This window comes from Euphorbia lathyris, chromosome 1 (genome assembly GCF_963576675.1).
Source record: "Euphorbia lathyris chromosome 1, ddEupLath1.1, whole genome shotgun sequence".
In the NCBI taxonomy this organism is placed as follows: Eukaryota; Viridiplantae; Streptophyta; class Magnoliopsida; order Malpighiales; family Euphorbiaceae; genus Euphorbia; species Euphorbia lathyris.
In genome coordinates this window covers 20,503,764-20,523,807 of record NC_088910.1, presented here as the reverse complement: position 1 = coordinate 20,523,807, position 20,044 = coordinate 20,503,764, and the positions used below count along the sequence as shown (strand labels likewise).

Sequence of the window (20,044 nt, the reverse complement as noted above, 5' to 3'; positions counted from 1 at the left end):
TTATTTAAATTTTAAAAAAGGGACGTGGCGTCATACGTGGCACGCCGTTTGTGCCAAATCACAACCCCGTTAGATTAGGACATATCTGAAGGTTCGTGGAAAGCTCAGGGAGAGTTTTGTGAATTTTTTTGATATAATGACAAATCTGTTTTTTCGAGAAAATACGAGGGCAAATATGTGTATTAACCCAATATTTTTATAACAATTACATCATTTTATATTTTCAACACTTATAATTTAGTACTTATTTTTTCAGCACTTAATTTTCAGTTTTTATCAAACATCACCTTAGTTCGGAAGACTCGATCTTATGTTAATCCTTTATATTGGTTTCATGTTTTTTTAGTCTGTTAGTTGATGATGTAATTACTTATTAAATTTTGAGTAGTATTCACATGGATCCTAATTCTTTTGATTTAGGCTTATTCAATTTAAACTTTAAGATGCTTTGAATCTTCATTTTAGGATTTAAATGAGTCCAAATCTAATAGTGAATGACCAAATTCATTTAATCAAGTCCATGTGAACCCAACTAATTAAGTTTAATAAATTTTTCCTTTTTTGAAAAAGTATATTAGACCTAATTCAACCCGAATCCAATATGAATATAATAGGGACTAAATTGAATTTAGACAAAATAATTAAGTATCAACCATCATGAGAATTTTACACTACAATCTCCGCCTGAGTCAAAAAGCGGCAAGTTCATGCTATAATAAGCCTGAACGCCTCCAGACCTCAGTTCCGACTTGGATACGCCTATCCTTCGTGCTCCTGTCATTAGAGTCCTTAATTCTTCATCACACCCGCACGACTCCCAAATATTTGGCTCCTAATCTCTATTTGAGGAGAAATCCACGACCTTCCTTTCGTTAATTAACCCTAATTTTATCAGCGACGCCAATCAGCGTTTCGGTTCTTCAAATCTCTCAGGTAGTTCCACCTTATTTACTCTTGCTCGATTATCGGCGTTATAACCTTGTGTGTACTGATTGCTTGATTTTGATACGTAGTTTTTGAATGTGGAATATACTCATTTATTCATCGTAGACATCTCTGAGTGGGGCATTTATCGGTTTATGATAGATGTAGGTGTCTTGCTTGTATTACTTATTGTTTCTATTTGGCTAGGGCGGTAAGTTCTTATATTGCTTGTAAATTTGTTGAGGATAATTGGATTTGCGTAGCTTAGTCAGAGTTCACATTACTTGTTATCGTTGAGGGAAGGCTTCAATATGTTTATGAAAGAGCAACTTCTTTTAAATCGGTTAGTTTGCAGAAGTTTGAGCGACTACAAATTTTCTTTTGTAGGTTGGAGTTGTCCGGAATGGCATCTGTATCCAGTCAACCACAGTTCCGTCTCACCCAACCTCCGTCTAAAGTATTGCATTTGAGAAACTTGCCGTGGGAGTGCACAGAGGAGGAATTGATTGAGCTTGGGAAGCCCTTTGGTAAAGTTGTTAACACAAAGTGCAATGTTGGAGCAAACAGAAATCAAGCATTTATAGAATTTGTGAGTGTATTTTCTCTCAGATTTTGTTATAGCTTTTATGGTGTTACCTCAATAATGTTACTGATTTCCATTTGTTTTCAAATATCTTTTACTTGTAGGCAGATTTAAATCAAGCAATTGCAATGATATCATATTATGCTTCATCATCGGACCCTGCTCAGGTACGGGGGAAGACAGTCTACCTGCAGTATTCTAATAGGCAAGAAATAGTCAACAACAAAACAACAGCCGATGTTGCTGGGAATGTATTATTGGTGACTATTGAAGGTGCAGATGCACGCCTTGTCAGCATTGATGTCTTACACCTGGTAAGCAAATGGGGCATTTTCCTGTAATGATTAGCACAGGTAACTACATTTCTGAAGGGTTATACCAATTCTATGCTCAGGCTGTAGTTTGTCCTGCTTTGGAAGCCATTATTTGACATGAATGTAAATGGATCAGGAGGCCCATGTCAAAGGAATATCTTCGATGGCAGCTTAATGCATTGGGGGAAAGAGCATGTGTGTTTGTCTCCTTTCTCCTTTCCTTAACACTGCCTCTTTCTTCCCTTCTTTTCCTCCTCAGCTTCTCCTACCATTGAAATAGCTTAGGATTTTTCATTTCTTTTCTCCTGTGCACCCCATCTTCTTTACTCTAATGCATAGGGTATATTGTTCATGAAGCAGTTATTACATCAAGTGTTGGTTTTCTGTTGTTTTATATCATATATTATTAACTAAAGTACGTGCTCTATAAAATAATGATGCAGCTGGGACTTGCCAATGACCATTGGCCTCTCTGCTGATGAAAACTAGATTTCTTAAAGACAATTTTTTCAGCAATAATTTAGCAGTCCTTGCAATTTGTTTAGTGGTTACAAATTTCAGATCAATTTGATTTTAACCACAGTTCTTCCTTAAATTGATGAACAAATTCTACTACTTATGCACTGCACTTTCTTACCTTGATATTATATTTGTTTTCTCCCATTATAATATTGATCCTGGATTTTGATTGTTCTCTATTTTGTATAATATTTATGCCATGTTATATTTGTAAAATATTTGTTGATGCAGGTATTTTCTACTTTTGGATTTGTACATAAGATTACTACTTTTGAGAAGACAGCTGGGTTCCAGGTATTAATTTATAAGCTAATCATTTTATTGAACTTTAACTCATTTGCCTATTTGCCTTTGAATAGAAGCTCACTTTAGGCTTTGCTCTTTTCAGGCATTGGTTCAATTTTCGGATTCAGAAACCGCCTCTTCTGCAAAAAATGCCCTGGATGGAAGAAACATCCCCAGGTGACAGTTGTATTAATTGTTTGATGATAGTATTTAATCCAACTGCTATGAACATATAGCTTTGTATGAGGACACAAAATGAATTTCAAATTGATAGTTTTTCCACTTCGGTTCTCTTAACTCAATTGTCTGGTGTATCAGTTACCTGCTTGCTGAGCATATTGGTACATGTACCCTTAGGATCACGTATTCTGCTCATACAGATTTGAGCGTAAAATTCCAGAGCCACCGTAGCAGGTATTGCTGACATCTCTTCAGGAGTTGGGTGTCCTTTTATTGTTACTCCACATATAGTTTTGAAATAAGTCTTCTCTGTTTGCATGCCAATGTCTTCAGATTCTTTCAACTCCTGCATTGGAATCTTATGTCTTTTTTCCTTGTAGCATTTGTGGGATATTGTTCTTCTCTCTTTTGGTCTTCACTCTTCACTGTTACCTGATTACTGGTAATTGCACTCTTTGTTGATTCAGGGACTACACCAATCCAAACCTTCCTGTTGCTCCTTCAGCCATAGATGGAGGTGGTCTGGTAATGCACTGTCAATCACTATTATGATTTCTAGAATGTGGCCTTCTGATAATCCTTAATACTGGCCTCTTGATTTGCATGTGTTGTATTTTTGGCCAATAGAAATTACGTTTCTTTGAATCTTGGAAATAGTTGGAATCCTTCAATTTCAACTACATCTGCTACTTTTACTTGTATACTCTGTTGGAGCGAGATTTTTTTTTTTTAATTAGATGCATGTTATAACTTTACTATGTATATGTAACATAGAGTGACAACTTGACCACAGCCGTGTTGTAGACTGAAACATATATATGCATGCGGTTGCTCCCTTTACTTCTATTGCTTTTATCACTTTTACTGAATGCCACTTCTCTGTCATTGCAGTTCACTGTAGGTCTTGATGGGAGAAAGCTAGAACCAGAGAGTAATGTTCTTCTTGCATCAATTGAGAACATGCAGTATGCTGTCACCTTGGATGTTTTGCATATGGTATTAGCAATTTAATGAATTTAAAGATTTTCAGTATTTTTATTTGCATTTTCCAGAAACTGACAACTCTTTTCACCAACTTTTTAAAGGTTTTTTCTGCTTTTGGACCTGTCCAGAAGATTGCGATGTTCGATAAGAATGGTGGACTCCAGGCTTTAATTCAGTATCCTGGTACTATTCACACTTCCTTATGCCCTAATGTTTATAGAGCTCATAGATATTGTTGTTAGAAAGTATTGCTGTCAAGGATCTGGCAGGTTGTCACAGCTAATATCAACTCGGACTAAAATTTGTGTCAGATGACTATTGGTGTTGGGGCATTGACTGGCTGCTAGCGTTTCGCGAGACTAAAGCTTTTACTTCTGAAAATCATTTTGTTTTATCAGAATAGTCAATTGGGCTCTAAATTTGTCAAATGTTTTGGGAAGCGTAGTTCAAATACAAAATGTTTCGTGTTCTTATCACCCATCAAGAGGGGGGACATGAATAAGAGGCGTTGAGTGGGGCGAGATAAAGGATGGAATGTTTTTATTTTATTTAATTTTAACTTTAGGAAGAGTTGAAGCTCAATAATATGTCATTGTTCATGAATTTCTGGAGTTCTATCCTCATATCGATGCTTGAGCTTATTAAGCAGTTGGCTGCATCTAAGTAGATCGATTATTCATCGTATTTGTTGAATGAAAATTGCGGTGTTGATGGCTCCATGGTTTTGCAGATGTTCAGACTGGTATTGTTGCCAAGGAAGCATTGGAAGGACACTGCATCTACGATGGAGGGTTTTGCAAGCTTCACATCTCATATTCACGCCATAATGATCTTAATATAAAGGTACTTCAGTTATTATATTGAAAATCTTTTTGTGATGTGCAAATCTAAAGAGGTTTTTTAATCATAGATTTTGTAAATGCATTTTGATCATTGGATTCAACAAAGAAAGTTAGTAGCTTTGATATGCTGATTGCAGATTAACAATGATCGTAGTAGAGACTACACTCTCCCTAATCCCACCATGTTGAACCCCCAGCCGTCTCTTCTCGGGCAACAGCCTACTCCGGCGGTTGGTCCTCCCGCTCATCCATATGGTGGAGGAGGACCTCCATTTGCCCCATCCGCAGAGCATCCGGGAATGCCTCAACCATCATCTGGTTGGGGTCCGGCGCCACCCCATTCTATGCCTTCACAGATGAACAACCATCCTTACTTTCCACCAGGAGCTATGCCGCCCCAAATGGGCCAAGGAATGATGCAGATGCCAAACGGTGGCGGACCAATGCCGCAGTACAGACCTGGTCCTGGTCATATGCAATAGCATGTAGCTTATTTGGTAGTTCCATTTCCGTTTCTTGTTCACAATCTCCACCCCGTGCAAATCTCGAAATCGAGAGCTGAATTGGTTTAAAATATTTTGTAATCTTTCAGCAATTTTGTAAGATTGGATGTTTATTTTATGTAATGAGAACCTCTTGTAGGTCTGAAGCTTTTGGATATTTGATGCTATTACTAATTTATAATTGGGCATTTCATATATTTATTTCTCAACCGACTAAATTGTCAATTTTCATGGAATAATTCAGTTATATAAAGTTGGTATTCGTACTTTGAGGGTCAAATAACCATCATAAGCTTTTCATTTTGCTAAAGTTGCTACCTTATGTGTGTTCTTGCCAAGATGTTAGATTACGTACTATATTTACTAGTGTTTTATGTGCCTTTCTCGGACGCAACAGCCAAGCAGTTTTCCTATTTTATGATGCTTCTTGTTGCGTCTTTTTATATTTTGTATTTCACGCAAGTTACTAGTTGTATTACAATAATGAATTTTCTGCAAGTTCGTAGTTGTATCAGATCTATTGATTTTAGAACCAACATAAATTAACAATAAACAATATGCTTGTCAATAAGGTTTCATCCTCATTCAACGGACTGTCTCATTAAGAAAATAGGGATAAATATGTCACCGTTCCTGTTACTATCTCTGAACCATCCCAACAATAGGGATAAAATCAGGATCTCGAATGAATTGGGATGAACATAATGAAATAATGTCGTTTCATTAAAAAAAATAATATTAGAATTTCATTTCTTTTTTCATCTTCTAGCTATCATTTCATCTCTATCTTTTATTGGCATCGGTCCAGGGATGACAAAATTACACACGACCGATTGCATGATATAAGATCGAGTCATTTTTTAGTTGACACCAAATTGACACACCATTTTTTTTTGGGTTGGATTAGAATTGACCTATTAACTCGAAAATGATGTGTATATTTAAAATTATTATTTTATTCTCTCATGTTTTTACTTGCCAGCTTAATTGATCAAGGTAATAAAATGATAATTATTATTTACAAACACGACTTGAACCGTCCATATCTGTACATGTCATAATTAATAGAGATAGTAAGATTACATATGATTTGTAAACATATTACACAAACTAAAAATGACATGATGGATTTTTGAATGGTCATGGTTAGATTATATTTATTTTTTATTTTTTTGACAACATCATGGTTAGACTATATAGATAATACAATATCCTTCTATATTTTTAAATGCCATAACATTAATATAGCTACGTAGTAAAATTACATGTGATAAAAAAACACGATAGAAATTCCACACTAACTCAATTAGGACACATAACTTTTGAATTGATTCATGGTTTACTCATTTGACACTAATTTGATAATTGATAGTATATCGTAACGAGCACGACATTAATCTGATAATTGTCACTGCTAAGATATCCTCTCCTTTTCTCATTCACTTTTAGATTTTGAAAATTATTTTGAAGATTACCCGATATATCACCCCTGATTAATTTCTCCTTAGTTCCACTCATGTTTAGTGATTCCATGATTCTAATGGGACGCGGTACAATGGATATAGGTATTATCTTATTGAGACAAGCTCAGTAATTAATAAAATATGTGACGTTTGTTTTGAGGTTTCAAGAAATGGTAAGAGAAAGTGGAGGTTTCTTTTTTATTTTCATTCCCTTTGTTTGTATTTATTTTATTAATTCAATCATTTCTTTTACCGTTTTTTAGTTTTGGGTTTACTTCTCAACCCCTTGAAGTTTTTTATTACTTATTTATTTATACTTTTTTTTATTCTTAGACTAATTTCACTTTTGACCTTTCTTTTTTACTCTAAAAAAATAAATTTGACCGAATTATTTTCTTTTATCATATTATTCGGTTTTAGTATTTATTTTTACTTATTTTAAAATAATTATTTTTTTAAAAATAGAATGTTTATGCATTTTCTTTGATTAATTTTATTTTAGTTTCCTTTATTTTATTATCTTTGGATTTTAATGGTTAAATTAATTGATTTTAATTCTTCTATTTTATTAATACAGACACATGTATGTATAGAAATTGTTGTTAAAAACACAACTCTGATTTATTACCTCATTTGAACTTATATCATTTATTTTGTGGAACTCAAACAAACATATACGGAAATTTAAAGTCATTCCATTCATGTCCCTTTGTTTCCATTTCTTGATTCTATTGGTTACCTATACACGAACCAAACGTTCTTAGTGGCGGTCCCTAATTAACAGCCAAGTCAATTTTACTCAAATTGAATTTCAGGTCAAGTTTGTCCATAGGAATGTAACTGGGAGTCAGTAAAATAGTGGAAGTTAAAAAAGACGAAATTTCGTCAAAAAAAAAAGTAAAAAAAAAAACGAAAGAAACCAAGGATTTACGCAAACTGAGAAAATACCACAGAGCCAGCCGGCGCCAATTTCAATCGAAGATAAGATTTTAGATTAATTTCAACTTCACTCTGTTTCTCTAATCCCTTCCCTTTGTTGTCTCTCTCACTCTCATCTTGTGGCTCTCAATCAAACACTCTCCTCCTCCTCTCTCTCTCCCTCCCTCAACCACAGCAGAGCAGAGAGAGAGCTAGAACACCAGTGTTGCGTTTTTTTCCAATTTGGATAGAGGATTGAAAGCAATTTCTGATAAACCCTAACAGATTCCAATGACTATTACTCTACAAGCTTCTCTTCTCTGCAAACCTTCGCCTTCTCCGTCTTGTTCTTCTTTCAAACAACGTTTTCACTGCTCTCTCCCTTCTCCACGTCGTCACCACCACCACCATCACCGGTCATTTCTCTCTGTTTCTTTTAATTCCAGATTTCATCTCCTTCCTCTCCCAATCTTGTGTACATTGCAACCGGAGGGTGTTAATTTGAATCCTGAATTGACTTCTTCGGGATTTAATTCGAATTCTGACTCTGCTGAGTCAATAGTCAATGAGTTTCGCAGTGGAGATATTTCTGTTGTTTCCGAAGGATCGAGAGTTGATGAACTTGGCGGGGTGAGTTTGGGGGAAAATGATGGTGGTATGGATAGACAGAATGGCGTGGAGAATGATGGAGAGAGTGGTAATTTGTTGCAGAAGGATGGTGTTAATAGCAAATTACCATTTCTGGTGTTTCTAATGGGGCTTTGGACAAGGGCGAAGAGAGGACTCGAGAACTTTTTGGCTTCTGATTGGTTGAGTTGGTTGCCTTTTTGGCACCAAGAGAAGCGACTGGAGCGCCTTATTGCAGAGGCTGAAGCCAATCCCAAGGATGCTGACAAGCAGAGCGCTCTCTTGGCTGAGCTCAATAAGCACAGGTTAGGCATTTGTGTAAGTTTTTGAGCTTTTACTGATTATTTAATTGGTTGTGAAAGTTTGAGAAAAGAAAGTTTCATCCTTGTTATAAAATTTTAATTTTTATCAGCCCCGAGTCTGTGATTAAGAGGTTTGAACAAAGGGACCATGCTGTAGACAGTAAAGGAGTTGCAGAATATCTTCGAGCGCTTGTCATTACTAATGCTATTGCGGAGTATCTTCCGGATGAACAATCTGGAAAGCCTTCCAGTCTTCCTGCCCTGGTACATTAAGTGTGGTTTTAAATTGGTATTTTTGTTTTATTCTTAAAATGATTCTTTAGCTCCACTGCCTTCCAGTTCTTACAAGCTTTACACCAATTCAAACTGGTTTTGTTTCTTAAATGTTTATATTTAGAGCTTATTATGTGCTATTCTGCATTGCCTTCTTTTATTTAGCTTATTTTGGATATGATAGTTTTATACATGTTGACATGTAGTTACAAGAATTGAAGCAGCGTGCATCAGGAAATATAGATGAGCCATTCATGAATCCTGGCATATCCGAAAAGCAACCACTGCATGTGGTGATGGTAAGCATCAACACATTGTACTCTCGCATTGGAGAATGGTAATTGTTTTTAAAGTACTAATTTTAAATTCTAATTTTTTCTAGGTCGACCCTAAAGTCACTAACAAGTCTCGATTCGCTCAAGAGCTTATCTCAACTATTTTGTTCACTGTTGCAGTTGGATTGGTTTGGTAGGACTTCTTATTCACTTTTGGCAATAAATGCAGTTGGAACTATATCTATCTATTTTACCTTTTGTCTTAGCTTGAAAGTCTCACCCTTTTGTGCACAAGCTGAATTGTTGCTCATGCATCGAGTCTCCACTCTTATCATGTATAAACTGTTCCAGGGTAATGGGTGCAGCTGCACTTCAAAAGTATATTGGAGGCCTTGGGGGAATAGGAACTTCAGGAGTTGGCTCAAGTTCTTCTTATACACCTAAAGAGTTAAATAAAGAAGTTACGCCAGAGAAAGTAAGAATCATCATTTCTTAGTATTTTATAATGTTGCCTCCTTGATTTTGATAGACTGCACTGTTTGAGTTTCTTCCCCTTGGTGTATAGAATACTGATCCAATCGAATAGGATAGATGTAAGTCAATAACTTGGTGTCTTGCATGGAAAACATTTATTGAAGTGGAAAATGGATTGGGTCTTAGCTTCACGTTGTTGATTACTAAAACTATGTATAGATATTCATCTATGTTAGAGAAAAGCAGTCACTGTACATTACATGTGTATATTCTGTGTGATATATAACAGTAGGTGACTGGCTTTGTTGCAGAATGTTAAAACCTTTAAGGATGTCAAAGGTTGCGATGATGCTAAACAGGAGCTTGAGGAAGTAGTCGAGTACCTCAGGAATCCATCAAAATTTACTCGCCTTGGGGGAAAGTTACCAAAGGTTTGTAAGACTTGTTTCATGAGTCACTCTACTATCTTGAATAATACATGGGTTTTTTCTTCGAGGAAAGCATGCGATCTCTAATTCAATAAATTTATGAAGCCCATATGTCAAATCAACCTTTAAAGTTAAAATGCCTCTTCTGCGTGTATTTGAGGGATACCAATGAATAATTCCTTCACATTATAAATGCCTTGGAATTTTGGGGAAAATGAAGTTTGAAGGGGTGAAAAGGGGGTGAAAAATGTAAGGTAATCTTGAATTTCAGTCTTCGGCTATAAAAATTCTTCATAGAAAATACCATCTAATGATGACTAAAAGATTGATACTTTATACATACACACTCACAGACAGTCATGTTTTTTTTTTCTTTCTGTGCATAGGATCATTCAATATCATTTCATTAGTGGAAGTTGAACCTTAAGGTCATTTTTTGAAGTTGCATGTATGCAAAGAGTAACTTTGACAGATGCTTTAGAGGATCAAGTAGGCTGGTATTTGGGGATTTATTTGAATAAGGATTGTGGGTTGTCTTCCTAGCATGTGTTCCTTTTCTGGTTTTAATCACTTAGCAGACAGCTATGCATTTACTAATTATTTATATTTATTTATTTACATCGTGATATGCCATTAATTGGGTTGTAGGTTGGTAATTTCATTCTGATCACGTTAGCAAATTTGTCTTTGTTGTATGAATCGTTTGTCTTTTCCTACTATTGTACAGGGAATTCTTTTGACTGGAGCACCAGGGACAGGAAAAACATTGCTGGCCAAGGTAAAACTTTTCCTTATGTGTTATTATGAATAGTCCACATGAGAAGTGATTTTTGAGTTATAAAAAATAAACTCACATTTAACTCCAAGAAGAACTGAAGCTTGTTTTCTTGACTTGTGTGTTTAAGCAGAAAACAAAGGCTTGTAATCATGATAATGATGCTACATAAATTCAGTTTTCTGCCTCAAAAAGTTAGATGTACCCAGTTATTTATCTAAAATATTTTTTGCATGAAAAACATTGTTTAAAACGTGATGACAGTTTAATGTGTTTCACTATTTACAGGTTTCATGATTTGATAGCTCATAAATATTAGTTAACTATGTTTATTTCCACCACCTGATAATGGCTTTCTACATTTCTTATGATTTTTTGATGAACCTTAAGGCTATTGCTGGAGAAGCTGGTGTACCTTTTTTCTATAGAGCAGGATCTGAATTTGAGGAAATGTAAGTCTTTTCTCTTTTATTTTCCTAACTCTCTCTTGGCAGCCTTTTTTTGCTAGATAATAATTGTCAAGTGAACATAAGAGAGAGAGAATGTAAGAGCTGTACAGTTTTTAGTGCTGTTTGTGTGAATTAAATCCCTAAACTAACCATCTGAGGACTATGATCAAGAATTGTGTTAGTTCTATTGTGATGGCGTAGAAATTTGTTACCTGTGTTTCTTTATGCAATTTTAGTGCTCATGTACTGCCTTTATATGGGTACACGTATATTGGAACTTGTTTCTATTTCATGTCATCAAGTAAAGTCCTGAAATTTTTCTTTTCTAATTTGCTGCATGTTTGCTTTTTTCTTTTCTGTGTGCTTATTCTTCAGCGTATACAGCCATGTAGCAAGAGTAATGAGTAATATAATTTTCCAGGCATTGCTTCTGCAGTGAGAACTTCATTGTATAAAAATCTTCCGCTGCTTCATAAAACTATTAAATCACTTAATTCTTGCTTGGACAGAAGTATGTTTCTACCATATACGTGCCACATGAATCATGAGTAAAACAGAAACACTGAGGTGCTTGACCATTCTGGGCATGTTGAAATGTCTTTCCAAGTTTTTCTCGTATACTATCTTGCCAAGCTTGCACATTGACTAGCCTGTAGATCTGCAGATGTTTGAGTAAAATTGATCCATTAATTTTCTCTTTCCATTGCGATAGGAACACTGTTCAAAACCAAGGTCGCCTGGACCACCTAGGCCCTGCCTAGGCATTCGAAATCGAGAATCCGCACCGATTTTCTCCGATTAGTTCCTCTAGGCGTTTTTTTGGCCCCCTAGGCGGTTTTTAGCTGCCTAAGCCGGCTCAACGCCGCCTAGACCGTTTAGACGCTGCCTAAGCGACGATGAACAAAATCATTTTTTTTATTGTGAATTTATTTCTTACTTTATTATAATTCACTTTTGCGTTGTTTCAATAATATTGTTGTTGAAATGTTGATGTTTGTACGTTTTTAAAGATATATGTTACAAATATACTTATTTTTCTATATTAAATAATTTCATATTATTTTTTTTAGATAGTACAATACATATTTTATAGAATTTATATAATAATTTGTTGATTAACAAATAAAAAATACAAAAATACAAATCCGATTAATCCCTGATTAATCCTCGAGGACTCTCTCCGCCCGACTAGCGCTTAGCGTTTTTTACGACCTTGCAATCAACAATGCTTCTTATTTCATATTAATGTCCTAAGACTTTCAATATGGAAGTTCATTGTATATTGGGTGTCATCTCTCATACCAGTGATCAGCTTATGTCATCTGGAACTAGTTGAATGATACTTCATCTGTTATCTCATGTCTCTACTTGTATGGCAGGTTTGTTGGAGTTGGTGCACGCCGTGTGAGATCCTTGTTTCAAGCAGCTAAGAAAAAGGTACCTGGCTTCATTTTTCTTATACTATTACTGGAAACAATAACTCAAGACATGAGTAATAGCATATATGTAAATATAGTCAAAGTCAAAATCTTTATCTTTTGTGTTTATTTTGTGTATCAATTAGTTATACAATTACTTAAATTATAGCCTAAGATTTATACCATGTAATTATATAATATTAATATCCTCTAACAGAGGTGAAGAAAAACAACTCTTTTATGGTATCATAGCACTGGCAATGTTTATCTCCTAAGAATTCCGTAGCCGCGCCCTCTGTCTGCTCTGCCTCAGCCTTCCTCTTTTTTGGCTCTCCTTCTCCAACATGTCTACCCATAAATCCAAGTTTCATCCGGCCCTTGCTGTATCCAATATCAAATCCCACATCACCATTACTCTTGAGATGGAAAACGTCCTGTACGCGACGCTTACGGAGCTTTTCAAAATACACTTTAAGTCTCATCGAGTTCTTGATCTTATTATTCCTCTCAAAACCGATACGAAGACGAAGAAAACTTATGAGGAGACGGACTTGGATTCTGATGATGATGACGAGGAGTTGTGGTCCACACTCTGTTCTCCAGTGGATTTATGCCACAATTTCTATGGATTTACTTCACACTATCCTGAAACCAGACTTAACGGCCATTGAAGCATGGAACGCTTAAGCGATATTTTTCGGGATAATAAAAGTTCCCGTGCTGTCACCCTTCAAGGATTTTCTTCCACTGACATAGCTGAATTTCCTAATGCTTCTACCTACTTTCAACTACTCAAGGTGTTATCTGGTCAACTAAAAAACGTTGGGGCTCCTGTCACCGGTAATTTCCTTGTTTTGCAAATGGTTGTTGGACTTACTGATGCGTACAATGGTGTTGGTACGCTAATCTCAAAGTACTCCTCTCCTCTTCCCTATTTTTATCAAGTCCGATGTATGCTCATCTTGGAAGAGGCGGGGTTCGCCAAAAAGGCCGCTTCTCATCGGGAGACTGATCAACACTTCTCACATTCTGACCCAGTACAACCATACCGTGATAGACAAGGGCGACAACGACAACCCAATTCCCGCAACCTTGGAGGACGCCATAATGGAGGCAAAGGTGGTGGCTGTAACACCGACATTGGTCCAGTGCCGAAGCCGAGTATCATGGCTTTGCAAATGTGGTGTCCGAATCTTGCTGGCTACGCAACCTTCTTTTAGAGCTTCATTGTCCCATACAGAAGGCTACTTTGGTTTATTGTGATAATGTTATTGCAATCTATTTGTATGGCAATCATGTTGAACATCAGCGCGCTAAACATGTTGAAATGGACATTCACTTTGTTCGCGAAAAGGTTGCATGTGGACAGGTTGGGTGTTACCATGTTCCATCTTGGTATCAAATCACCGACGATATTTTCACCAAAGATCTGCGGTTGGTTCTGTTTGAAGATTTTTGGGCCAATATTAGCGTTCGAGAATCTCTCGCTTCAATTGCGGGGTGTAATAGCATATATGTTAATATAGTGAAAGGCAAAATACTTCAATATCTTTTGTACTTATTTTGTGTATCAATTCCTTATAAGGTTACCTAAATTATAGCCTAAGAGACTTTAATGAGAACTAGAATAATATTAAACAGCTCTAATTTTCTTGGCAATCAAAACATCCAGTATCTTGGTCAAATTTTAACTATTTTTATTACTCATTTTCTGTAATTACGTAGGCTTAGCATGCAGAAATGCGGATTTAATAAGATTGTATTTCCCTGGTCATAATTACACGCATGCTTTTTTCATTTAGTCACTCTTTCATAATATTGTCAGTTCTCTTCAAAGTTTAAAGCTGCATTGTTCATGTGTGATTTCCTATTACTGCTTACATTTTGTTAACATCAATGTGCTAATTTATGTAGGCTCCTTGCATCATTTTTATTGATGAAATCGATGCTGTTGGCTCCACACGGAAGCAATGGGAAGGACATACAAAGAAAACATTGCATCAACTACTAGTTGAAATGGATGGTTTTGAACAGAATGAGGTGCATGAAAAAAAACTTAAAATTGGACTTTTACACCTTAAATGAGGTCATTATTCAATTGCGTGTTTTGCACTTCTATCTGCAGGGAATCATATTGATGGCTGCAACGAACTTACCAGATATTCTTGATCCAGCTTTGACCAGGCCTGGTAGATTTGACCGGCATGTAAGTCCTTTTGTTGCCTAGTATCTTGTTCAGTTTTGCAATTTTGAAGACTGAATAGAATAGTGGTAGCAAATTTCTTTTGTGAAAATTGAACTGTTGGTACTGTTGCCGGTGTATTCTTCTTGCTGGGTTGGACCTTGTCTTTTCAGTGGATGTTTTTATGGTTCCATTCAATAGATCCAAGATGAATGATCACTTGAACAAATTTCTCGCAGCGCTTAGAAATCTACTGGAGTGCTTGTTTTGTTAATTTGTTCGGATATGTTATCAATTTGTTCTTCAAATTTTACTGGAGATATATTTGACAACTTTCTCTCTCTCAGATTGTTGTTCCAAATCCAGATGTACGCGGTCGTCAAGAAATTTTGGAGCTTTATCTACAAGATAAACCTTATTCAGATGATGTGGATGTCAAAGCAATTGCTCGTGGCACTCCAGGGTTTAATGGAGCAGGTGAATCATTAAACTGAAGTGTGATATGTGTTGGTTAACATAATAAATCAAAGTTTCTGGCATTTTCAAAGTTCACCAATGGATTTTCCTTTGGTTATTTCTGTAAGATCTTGCAAACCTAGTCAACATTGCTGCCATTAAAGCTGCGGTTGAAGGTGCTGAGAAGTTGAATTCTGCACAGCTGGAGTTTGCAAAAGACCGGATAATTATGGGTACAGAGCGCAAAACTATGTTCATATCAGAAGATTCAAAGAAGGTCTGTATGTTCTTGCGGCCAGTTACTCTAAATTTGGATTTTAAACCTTGCATTGTTTGCTGATATTTGAATATTTCACATTGTACTTCACGAGTCCGTGTTTTGTGCTTAGCGTGTTGTGGGTTAAGCCAAAATATTTCTTTTTTCTTTTCTTCTTTTTCACTCACTCCAGCATTCAGATGACATTGTTAGTTCTCCAGCATAAGCTCTGTAAATTATCTATCCATATTCATTCCTGTTAATTGCTGACATCAACTATCCTTTCAGTTAACCGCCTATCATGAGAGTGGCCATGCCATTGTAGCCTTCAACACTGAAGGTGCACATCCAATTCACAAGGCCACTATAATGCCACGTGGATCTGCTTTAGGAATGGTCACACAACTTCCTTCAACTGATGAAACCTCGATTAGCAAGAAGCAGTTATTAGCTCGTCTTGATGTTTGCATGGGGGGAAGAGTCGCAGAAGAGCTCATATTTGGTCAGGACCAGGTTACTACTGGAGCAAGTAGTGATCTTCATACAGCCACTGAACTTGCTCATTATATGGTAAATAGTTGAACTTCCAAATGGATTTGTTCACACTACCTCATAAAATTCAAGGGTGGGAATACATGTTTGCGGGTTGTAAATCGTGTCCGTCAACTTTCAAGTTAATCTTAAAGAACTCGACATGAATTGGATTTGATTTATACAACCGAACTAACTGATATTATCTTCCTAAACTGTTTATGACATCATCTAACCTGTTGTCATAAAATTGTTAAAAACACCCGCAATATGTTTATAAGGATATAGTATATTGGAAGAGTATAATAGTAATTTAGGTGTATTTTGTACTATTTTCATGTTCAGGTGTCAACACAAACAAGACGCCTACATGATTAAATTTCATGTTGTGTTCTTAGATAGTGTCTAATTTTTCCATCCCCAATGGAAGTTATGTCCGCATATATGGCTTATTTTGTCTTTCTAAAAATTTTCAATCTTGATTTTCTCAAGTAGCTTGAATATATTGAGAATGGCAACTGCGCATCCGAAATTTTTAACCTGTCATGTTTTCAAAATCATTACTTAGTTCATCTACCTGTAAAGATAAAAAAAACAAACAAATAATTAATTGCTTGACATTGTTATTGTACTAAGGTTTCAAGTTGTGGGATGAGTGATGCTATTGGACCGGTTCATATCAAAGAGCGACCAAGTTCAGATATGCAATCACGGATAGATGCTGAGGTATATTTTTTTGAGATTTATGTTCTTGGTTACATTACAACTATAACATTTTCTTAAAAAAATTTAATCATTGTATAGGTGGTGAAACTCCTAAGAGAGGCATATGATCGTGTGAAAGCCTTACTAAAGAAGGTGAGTTTTCAGAAATTGGTGAACTATTTTGTTTGAATCTTCCATTTATATGGACATCTTGGAACATCATGTAAGTGGGTTGTGTTCGTGTGTGTCAATTATAATGTGAAAGGAGTCAACCCTATCTATCCCAACCCAAAAAAATTTCTTAATTGTGTCAACCCAATAGGGTAGGTGGAATAAGGAATATGAAAAATTGGAATTCACTCGTGAATTGTTTTTCACTCAACGCAGTGCCGTTGTGTTCTCACATCACATGTAATTTTACTACTTTTGTTAATGGTAAGATCTAAAAATACAGGGGATATAGTAATATTTCTAAATATCTATGTCATTTTTGGATTAGTAGGATAACACTGACTGTCCAAAAGATTGAGCCAAAATCTATTTGACAAACCCCTAATTTATTCATAGGTCACGTGTAATTTTACTATGAGATGTAAAAATATGAGAGGTTTTAGTCTTGTTCATGAGTGGCAATTGTAATTTTATTACTTCTATTCTATTAAGGTGACATGTAAAAACGTGACATGATATAATAATAATAATAAGTGTCATTTTCAAGTTAGCAAGTCAACCCTAACTGAACCTTAAAAAGTTTCATGTCAACACAAAAGTGACTCATTACCTGTTAAATAAACATTAACCCATTAATTCGTGTCTTGTTGTTGTGTGGTGTACACAATTGCTGCCCCCCTCCAAGGAGGATTTCTCTCTTTGCAGCTATAGTACTAAAAATTTGCTCAATAATTTTACATTCTTTGACATCTTTCTTTACATTAGCAGTGTCATAATAGGTTGTCGTGACATGATTGTGTTATGTGATCTATAATATTTCACATGATTATATATATATAAATGCAATAAAAACGATAATAGTGTCAAACGGGCCATGTCAAGCGGATTATCTCTGTAAATCGTGTTATTGTATCAGAAATTTACAGCTCAAATCACATATTCTAGGAATCACTGACTCTTTGTTTGGATTTCCCAGCACGAGAAGGCATTGCATGCATTAGCAAACGCTCTATTAGAGTACGAAACACTTAGTGCAGAAGACATCAAGCGAATTCTTCTTCCGTACCTGGAAAGGCCGCTACCTGAACGACAAGAAGAACAACAAGAAGAAGGAGATCTTGCATTAGTTTAATCTTTGTATTCTACCCCCACCTCAAGGAAAAGCTCTGTACAGTGTATTTAAAGCAATTACAGGTGATTATTTATATATTTTCTTCTTCTTTCATTCATGTGTCCACCTAAGGTGCTAAGTAGCAATTCTATTAAATACACATGTAGTGTAGCATTTCCAAGGCAGTTAGAATGTTCCAAAAGTTCTATATCAATCACCTACTATTTCAAATTCATATGTATTATTTGGACATTGTTTCCATTTAGGATTAAATTTTGAACATTCATGATGTTATTTGAAATTCTTATGTGCTACTCACTTATAAACTGCTATTGCACAGCTGATCGTAGGGATAACCATTCAACAGCTTTTCCATGGTCGTCTCCTATTATTTACCAGTGTCAAAATGGATGTTAATGTATTATATAAATGCAACAAAAATATTAATTGTGTCCCAAGTGTTCGTGTCAGACTGATCATTTCAGTGAATTATGTTATGTTAGAAATTGACAATCCTACTATTATTTAGGCATCCTCCCTCACTTCGTAGGCAAATTATTAGAAGCACCCGGTTATCTATGTCAAACGAAAGACCTTCCATACATATTTTGTCATGTATAACATGGACCCACACATTATAAGAGGCCTCACTATTTTAATTATTAAGCGGTGTCACAATATACATGTGCAAATGTGAATTGAGGGTCCTCCAATCCAAGTGACATGGAAGACCGGGTGCTTACTCCTTAGAACAGTTTTTCCTTGTTTACTGTTCATTTTATGGTTGAGATAAGACCTAAAATTGCCACTGAGGTTATTAAGGAAGATCAATTTTACTCTTAGACTACAAAGTAGTCTAATTTTATCCCCATGGTAGAAACTTTAGTTCAATTTTACTCTTATGATAGAAAATCTATTTCAATTTTATCCTTTTCTAAGTAGATGCTTAGAAAGAGGTAAAATTGAGTCATGTTATACAATGATAAAATTAAGCTTTTCCAATAACTTTAAGGGCAAAATTGACCCTTATCAAAGAGATGGTTTGTTAGCAAATGTATTCCACTAGCTAGCATATTATTTCGGCCATTGTTATCTTTGAAGTCAAGAAACTAGTTTCTGCATCCTTGCTAGATAAGAGATGCAATCTCTGGTAACTTTTAAACTCAAATGTCATATTCTAGTTACAAACTTGCAATAGAAGAAAAATTATACAGCTTTCTGAAGAGCCCAAGTAACTCGAGTGTTTTGCCTTTTATTTTACCTAGTGAAAAATGTTATTCGTGTGCCATATTTTAATTCGGGCACAATGTTAAGTTTTAACTATATCCTTCTTCGTGCTATACTTTTTATTTTTATTCAATTATACCATGCTTATTTCTGAAATAAAATCAGGTGCATAAGTTGCTGTACCCATAATAGTCCAGAAGTCGGACTACCAGAAGATAAAGGCAGGGGAACATAAAAAGAAAAAAAAACATCGTTACAGAAGAAGAAAGCTTCCCTTTCTGCGTCCAGTGCCATTTGGCCAGCTTGGTTCCTTTTCTCATTTAAATCCTACAAGCTACTTCCCGATATGAAATAGTGTTGTTACCTTTGAAACTATCTATTTATACCAATTGTACAAGTCAGAGGTTTGAAACAATCTATTTATACCAATTGTAGAGGTCAGAGGTTGTAGACTCCAAAACAGATTTTCTTAGAATGAACTCTACTTGTAGTTGGAATCGAAAAGCATTATGTTGAACTTTCAATTTTCATATTCTAAACTTAGTGGTAGCAATTCCCGACACAACAACATGATTTACAGAAATAATATACGGAATGATAATAATTTTATTTTATTTATATTGTATATGATACGTATAACATAGCACAACTACACAATTTGACATAAGAACAATTACTCTGAACCGAATGCTTAACATCCAAGCATTGATTACCCATCAAAGAAAGGGAATTGCTTAGAATTTAGGTTAGTCAAGTGCCAACCAGCAAAAAAGGGTGAAAGAAGAGAAAATTAACTAACTTACATTTGTATGTTACAAAATAATTACTTTTAATAGAAACAATAGAACCGAATAATGTAGATGTTTGGG

General features: G+C 35.5%; 2 protein-coding genes across 6 annotated transcripts; both read left to right on the top strand.

Moving 5' to 3' along the window:
* Nucleotides 1-670: 670 nt before the first annotated feature.
* LOC136224123 (polypyrimidine tract-binding protein homolog 2) lies at nt 671-5,276 on the top strand. Of its 4 annotated transcripts, XM_066012381.1 has the most exons (11): nt 671-933; nt 1,312-1,513; nt 1,612-1,821; nt 2,572-2,634; nt 2,729-2,802; nt 2,944-3,039; nt 3,273-3,330; nt 3,697-3,801; nt 3,891-3,972; nt 4,520-4,632; nt 4,769-5,276. In XM_066012381.1, exons 2-11 carry the CDS (start codon nt 1,328-1,330, stop codon nt 5,111-5,113), a joined length of 1,332 nt encoding a protein of 443 aa, XP_065868453.1. In that variant the 5' UTR covers nt 671-933; nt 1,312-1,327; the 3' UTR covers nt 5,114-5,276. The 4 variants fall into 4 exon arrangements, with proteins under 4 accessions (XP_065868453.1, XP_065868468.1, XP_065868474.1 ...); XM_066012396.1 differs by lacking the exons at nt 671-933; nt 1,312-1,513 and adding an exon at nt 1,902-2,016 and having other exon boundaries at nt 1,683-1,821; XM_066012402.1 differs by lacking the exons at nt 671-933; nt 1,312-1,513 and adding an exon at nt 1,958-2,016 and having other exon boundaries at nt 1,684-1,821.
* Nucleotides 5,277-7,571: 2,295 nt separating this feature from the next.
* LOC136224103 (ATP-dependent zinc metalloprotease FTSH 11, chloroplastic/mitochondrial) lies at nt 7,572-19,714 on the top strand. Of its 2 annotated transcripts, XR_010686287.1 has the most exons (18): nt 7,572-8,447; nt 8,555-8,708; nt 8,924-9,016; nt 9,100-9,185; nt 9,344-9,467; nt 9,778-9,897; nt 10,622-10,672; nt 11,060-11,121; nt 12,498-12,555; nt 14,451-14,576; nt 14,662-14,742; nt 15,066-15,195; nt 15,303-15,451; nt 15,719-16,000; nt 16,598-16,687; nt 16,766-16,819; nt 17,814-18,031; nt 19,341-19,714. XR_010686287.1 is itself a non-coding variant. In XM_066012359.1 (17 exons), the coding sequence occupies exons 1-17, from the start codon at nt 7,807-7,809 to the stop codon at nt 17,967-17,969; spliced, it is 2,457 nt and encodes an 818-aa protein (XP_065868431.1). In that variant the 5' UTR covers nt 7,572-7,806; the 3' UTR covers nt 17,970-18,183. The 2 variants fall into 2 exon arrangements, 1 of the variants encoding a protein (XP_065868431.1); XM_066012359.1 differs by lacking the exon at nt 19,341-19,714 and having other exon boundaries at nt 17,814-18,183.
* Nucleotides 19,715-20,044: the final 330 nt, after the last annotated feature.

Bases quoted from the DNA above. Each gene is read 5' to 3' on its own strand.
- LOC136224123 (XM_066012381.1), top strand. From the start codon at position 1,328: ATGGCATCTGTATCCAGTCAACCACAGTTCCGTCTCACCCAACCTCCG. The intron at 1,822-2,571 runs GTAAGCAAATGG...TTGTTGATGCAG, and splicing joins GCATTGATGTCTTACACCTG to GTATTTTCTACTTTTGGATT. The intron at 3,802-3,890 runs GTATTAGCAATT...AACTTTTTAAAG, and splicing joins CCTTGGATGTTTTGCATATG to GTTTTTTCTGCTTTTGGACC.
- LOC136224103 (XM_066012359.1), top strand. From the start codon at position 7,807: ATGACTATTACTCTACAAGCTTCTCTTCTCTGCAAACCTTCGCCTTCT. The intron at 8,448-8,554 runs GTTAGGCATTTG...AATTTTTATCAG, and splicing joins GCTGAGCTCAATAAGCACAG to CCCCGAGTCTGTGATTAAGA. The intron at 12,556-14,450 runs GTACCTGGCTTC...TAATTTATGTAG, and splicing joins TTCAAGCAGCTAAGAAAAAG to GCTCCTTGCATCATTTTTAT.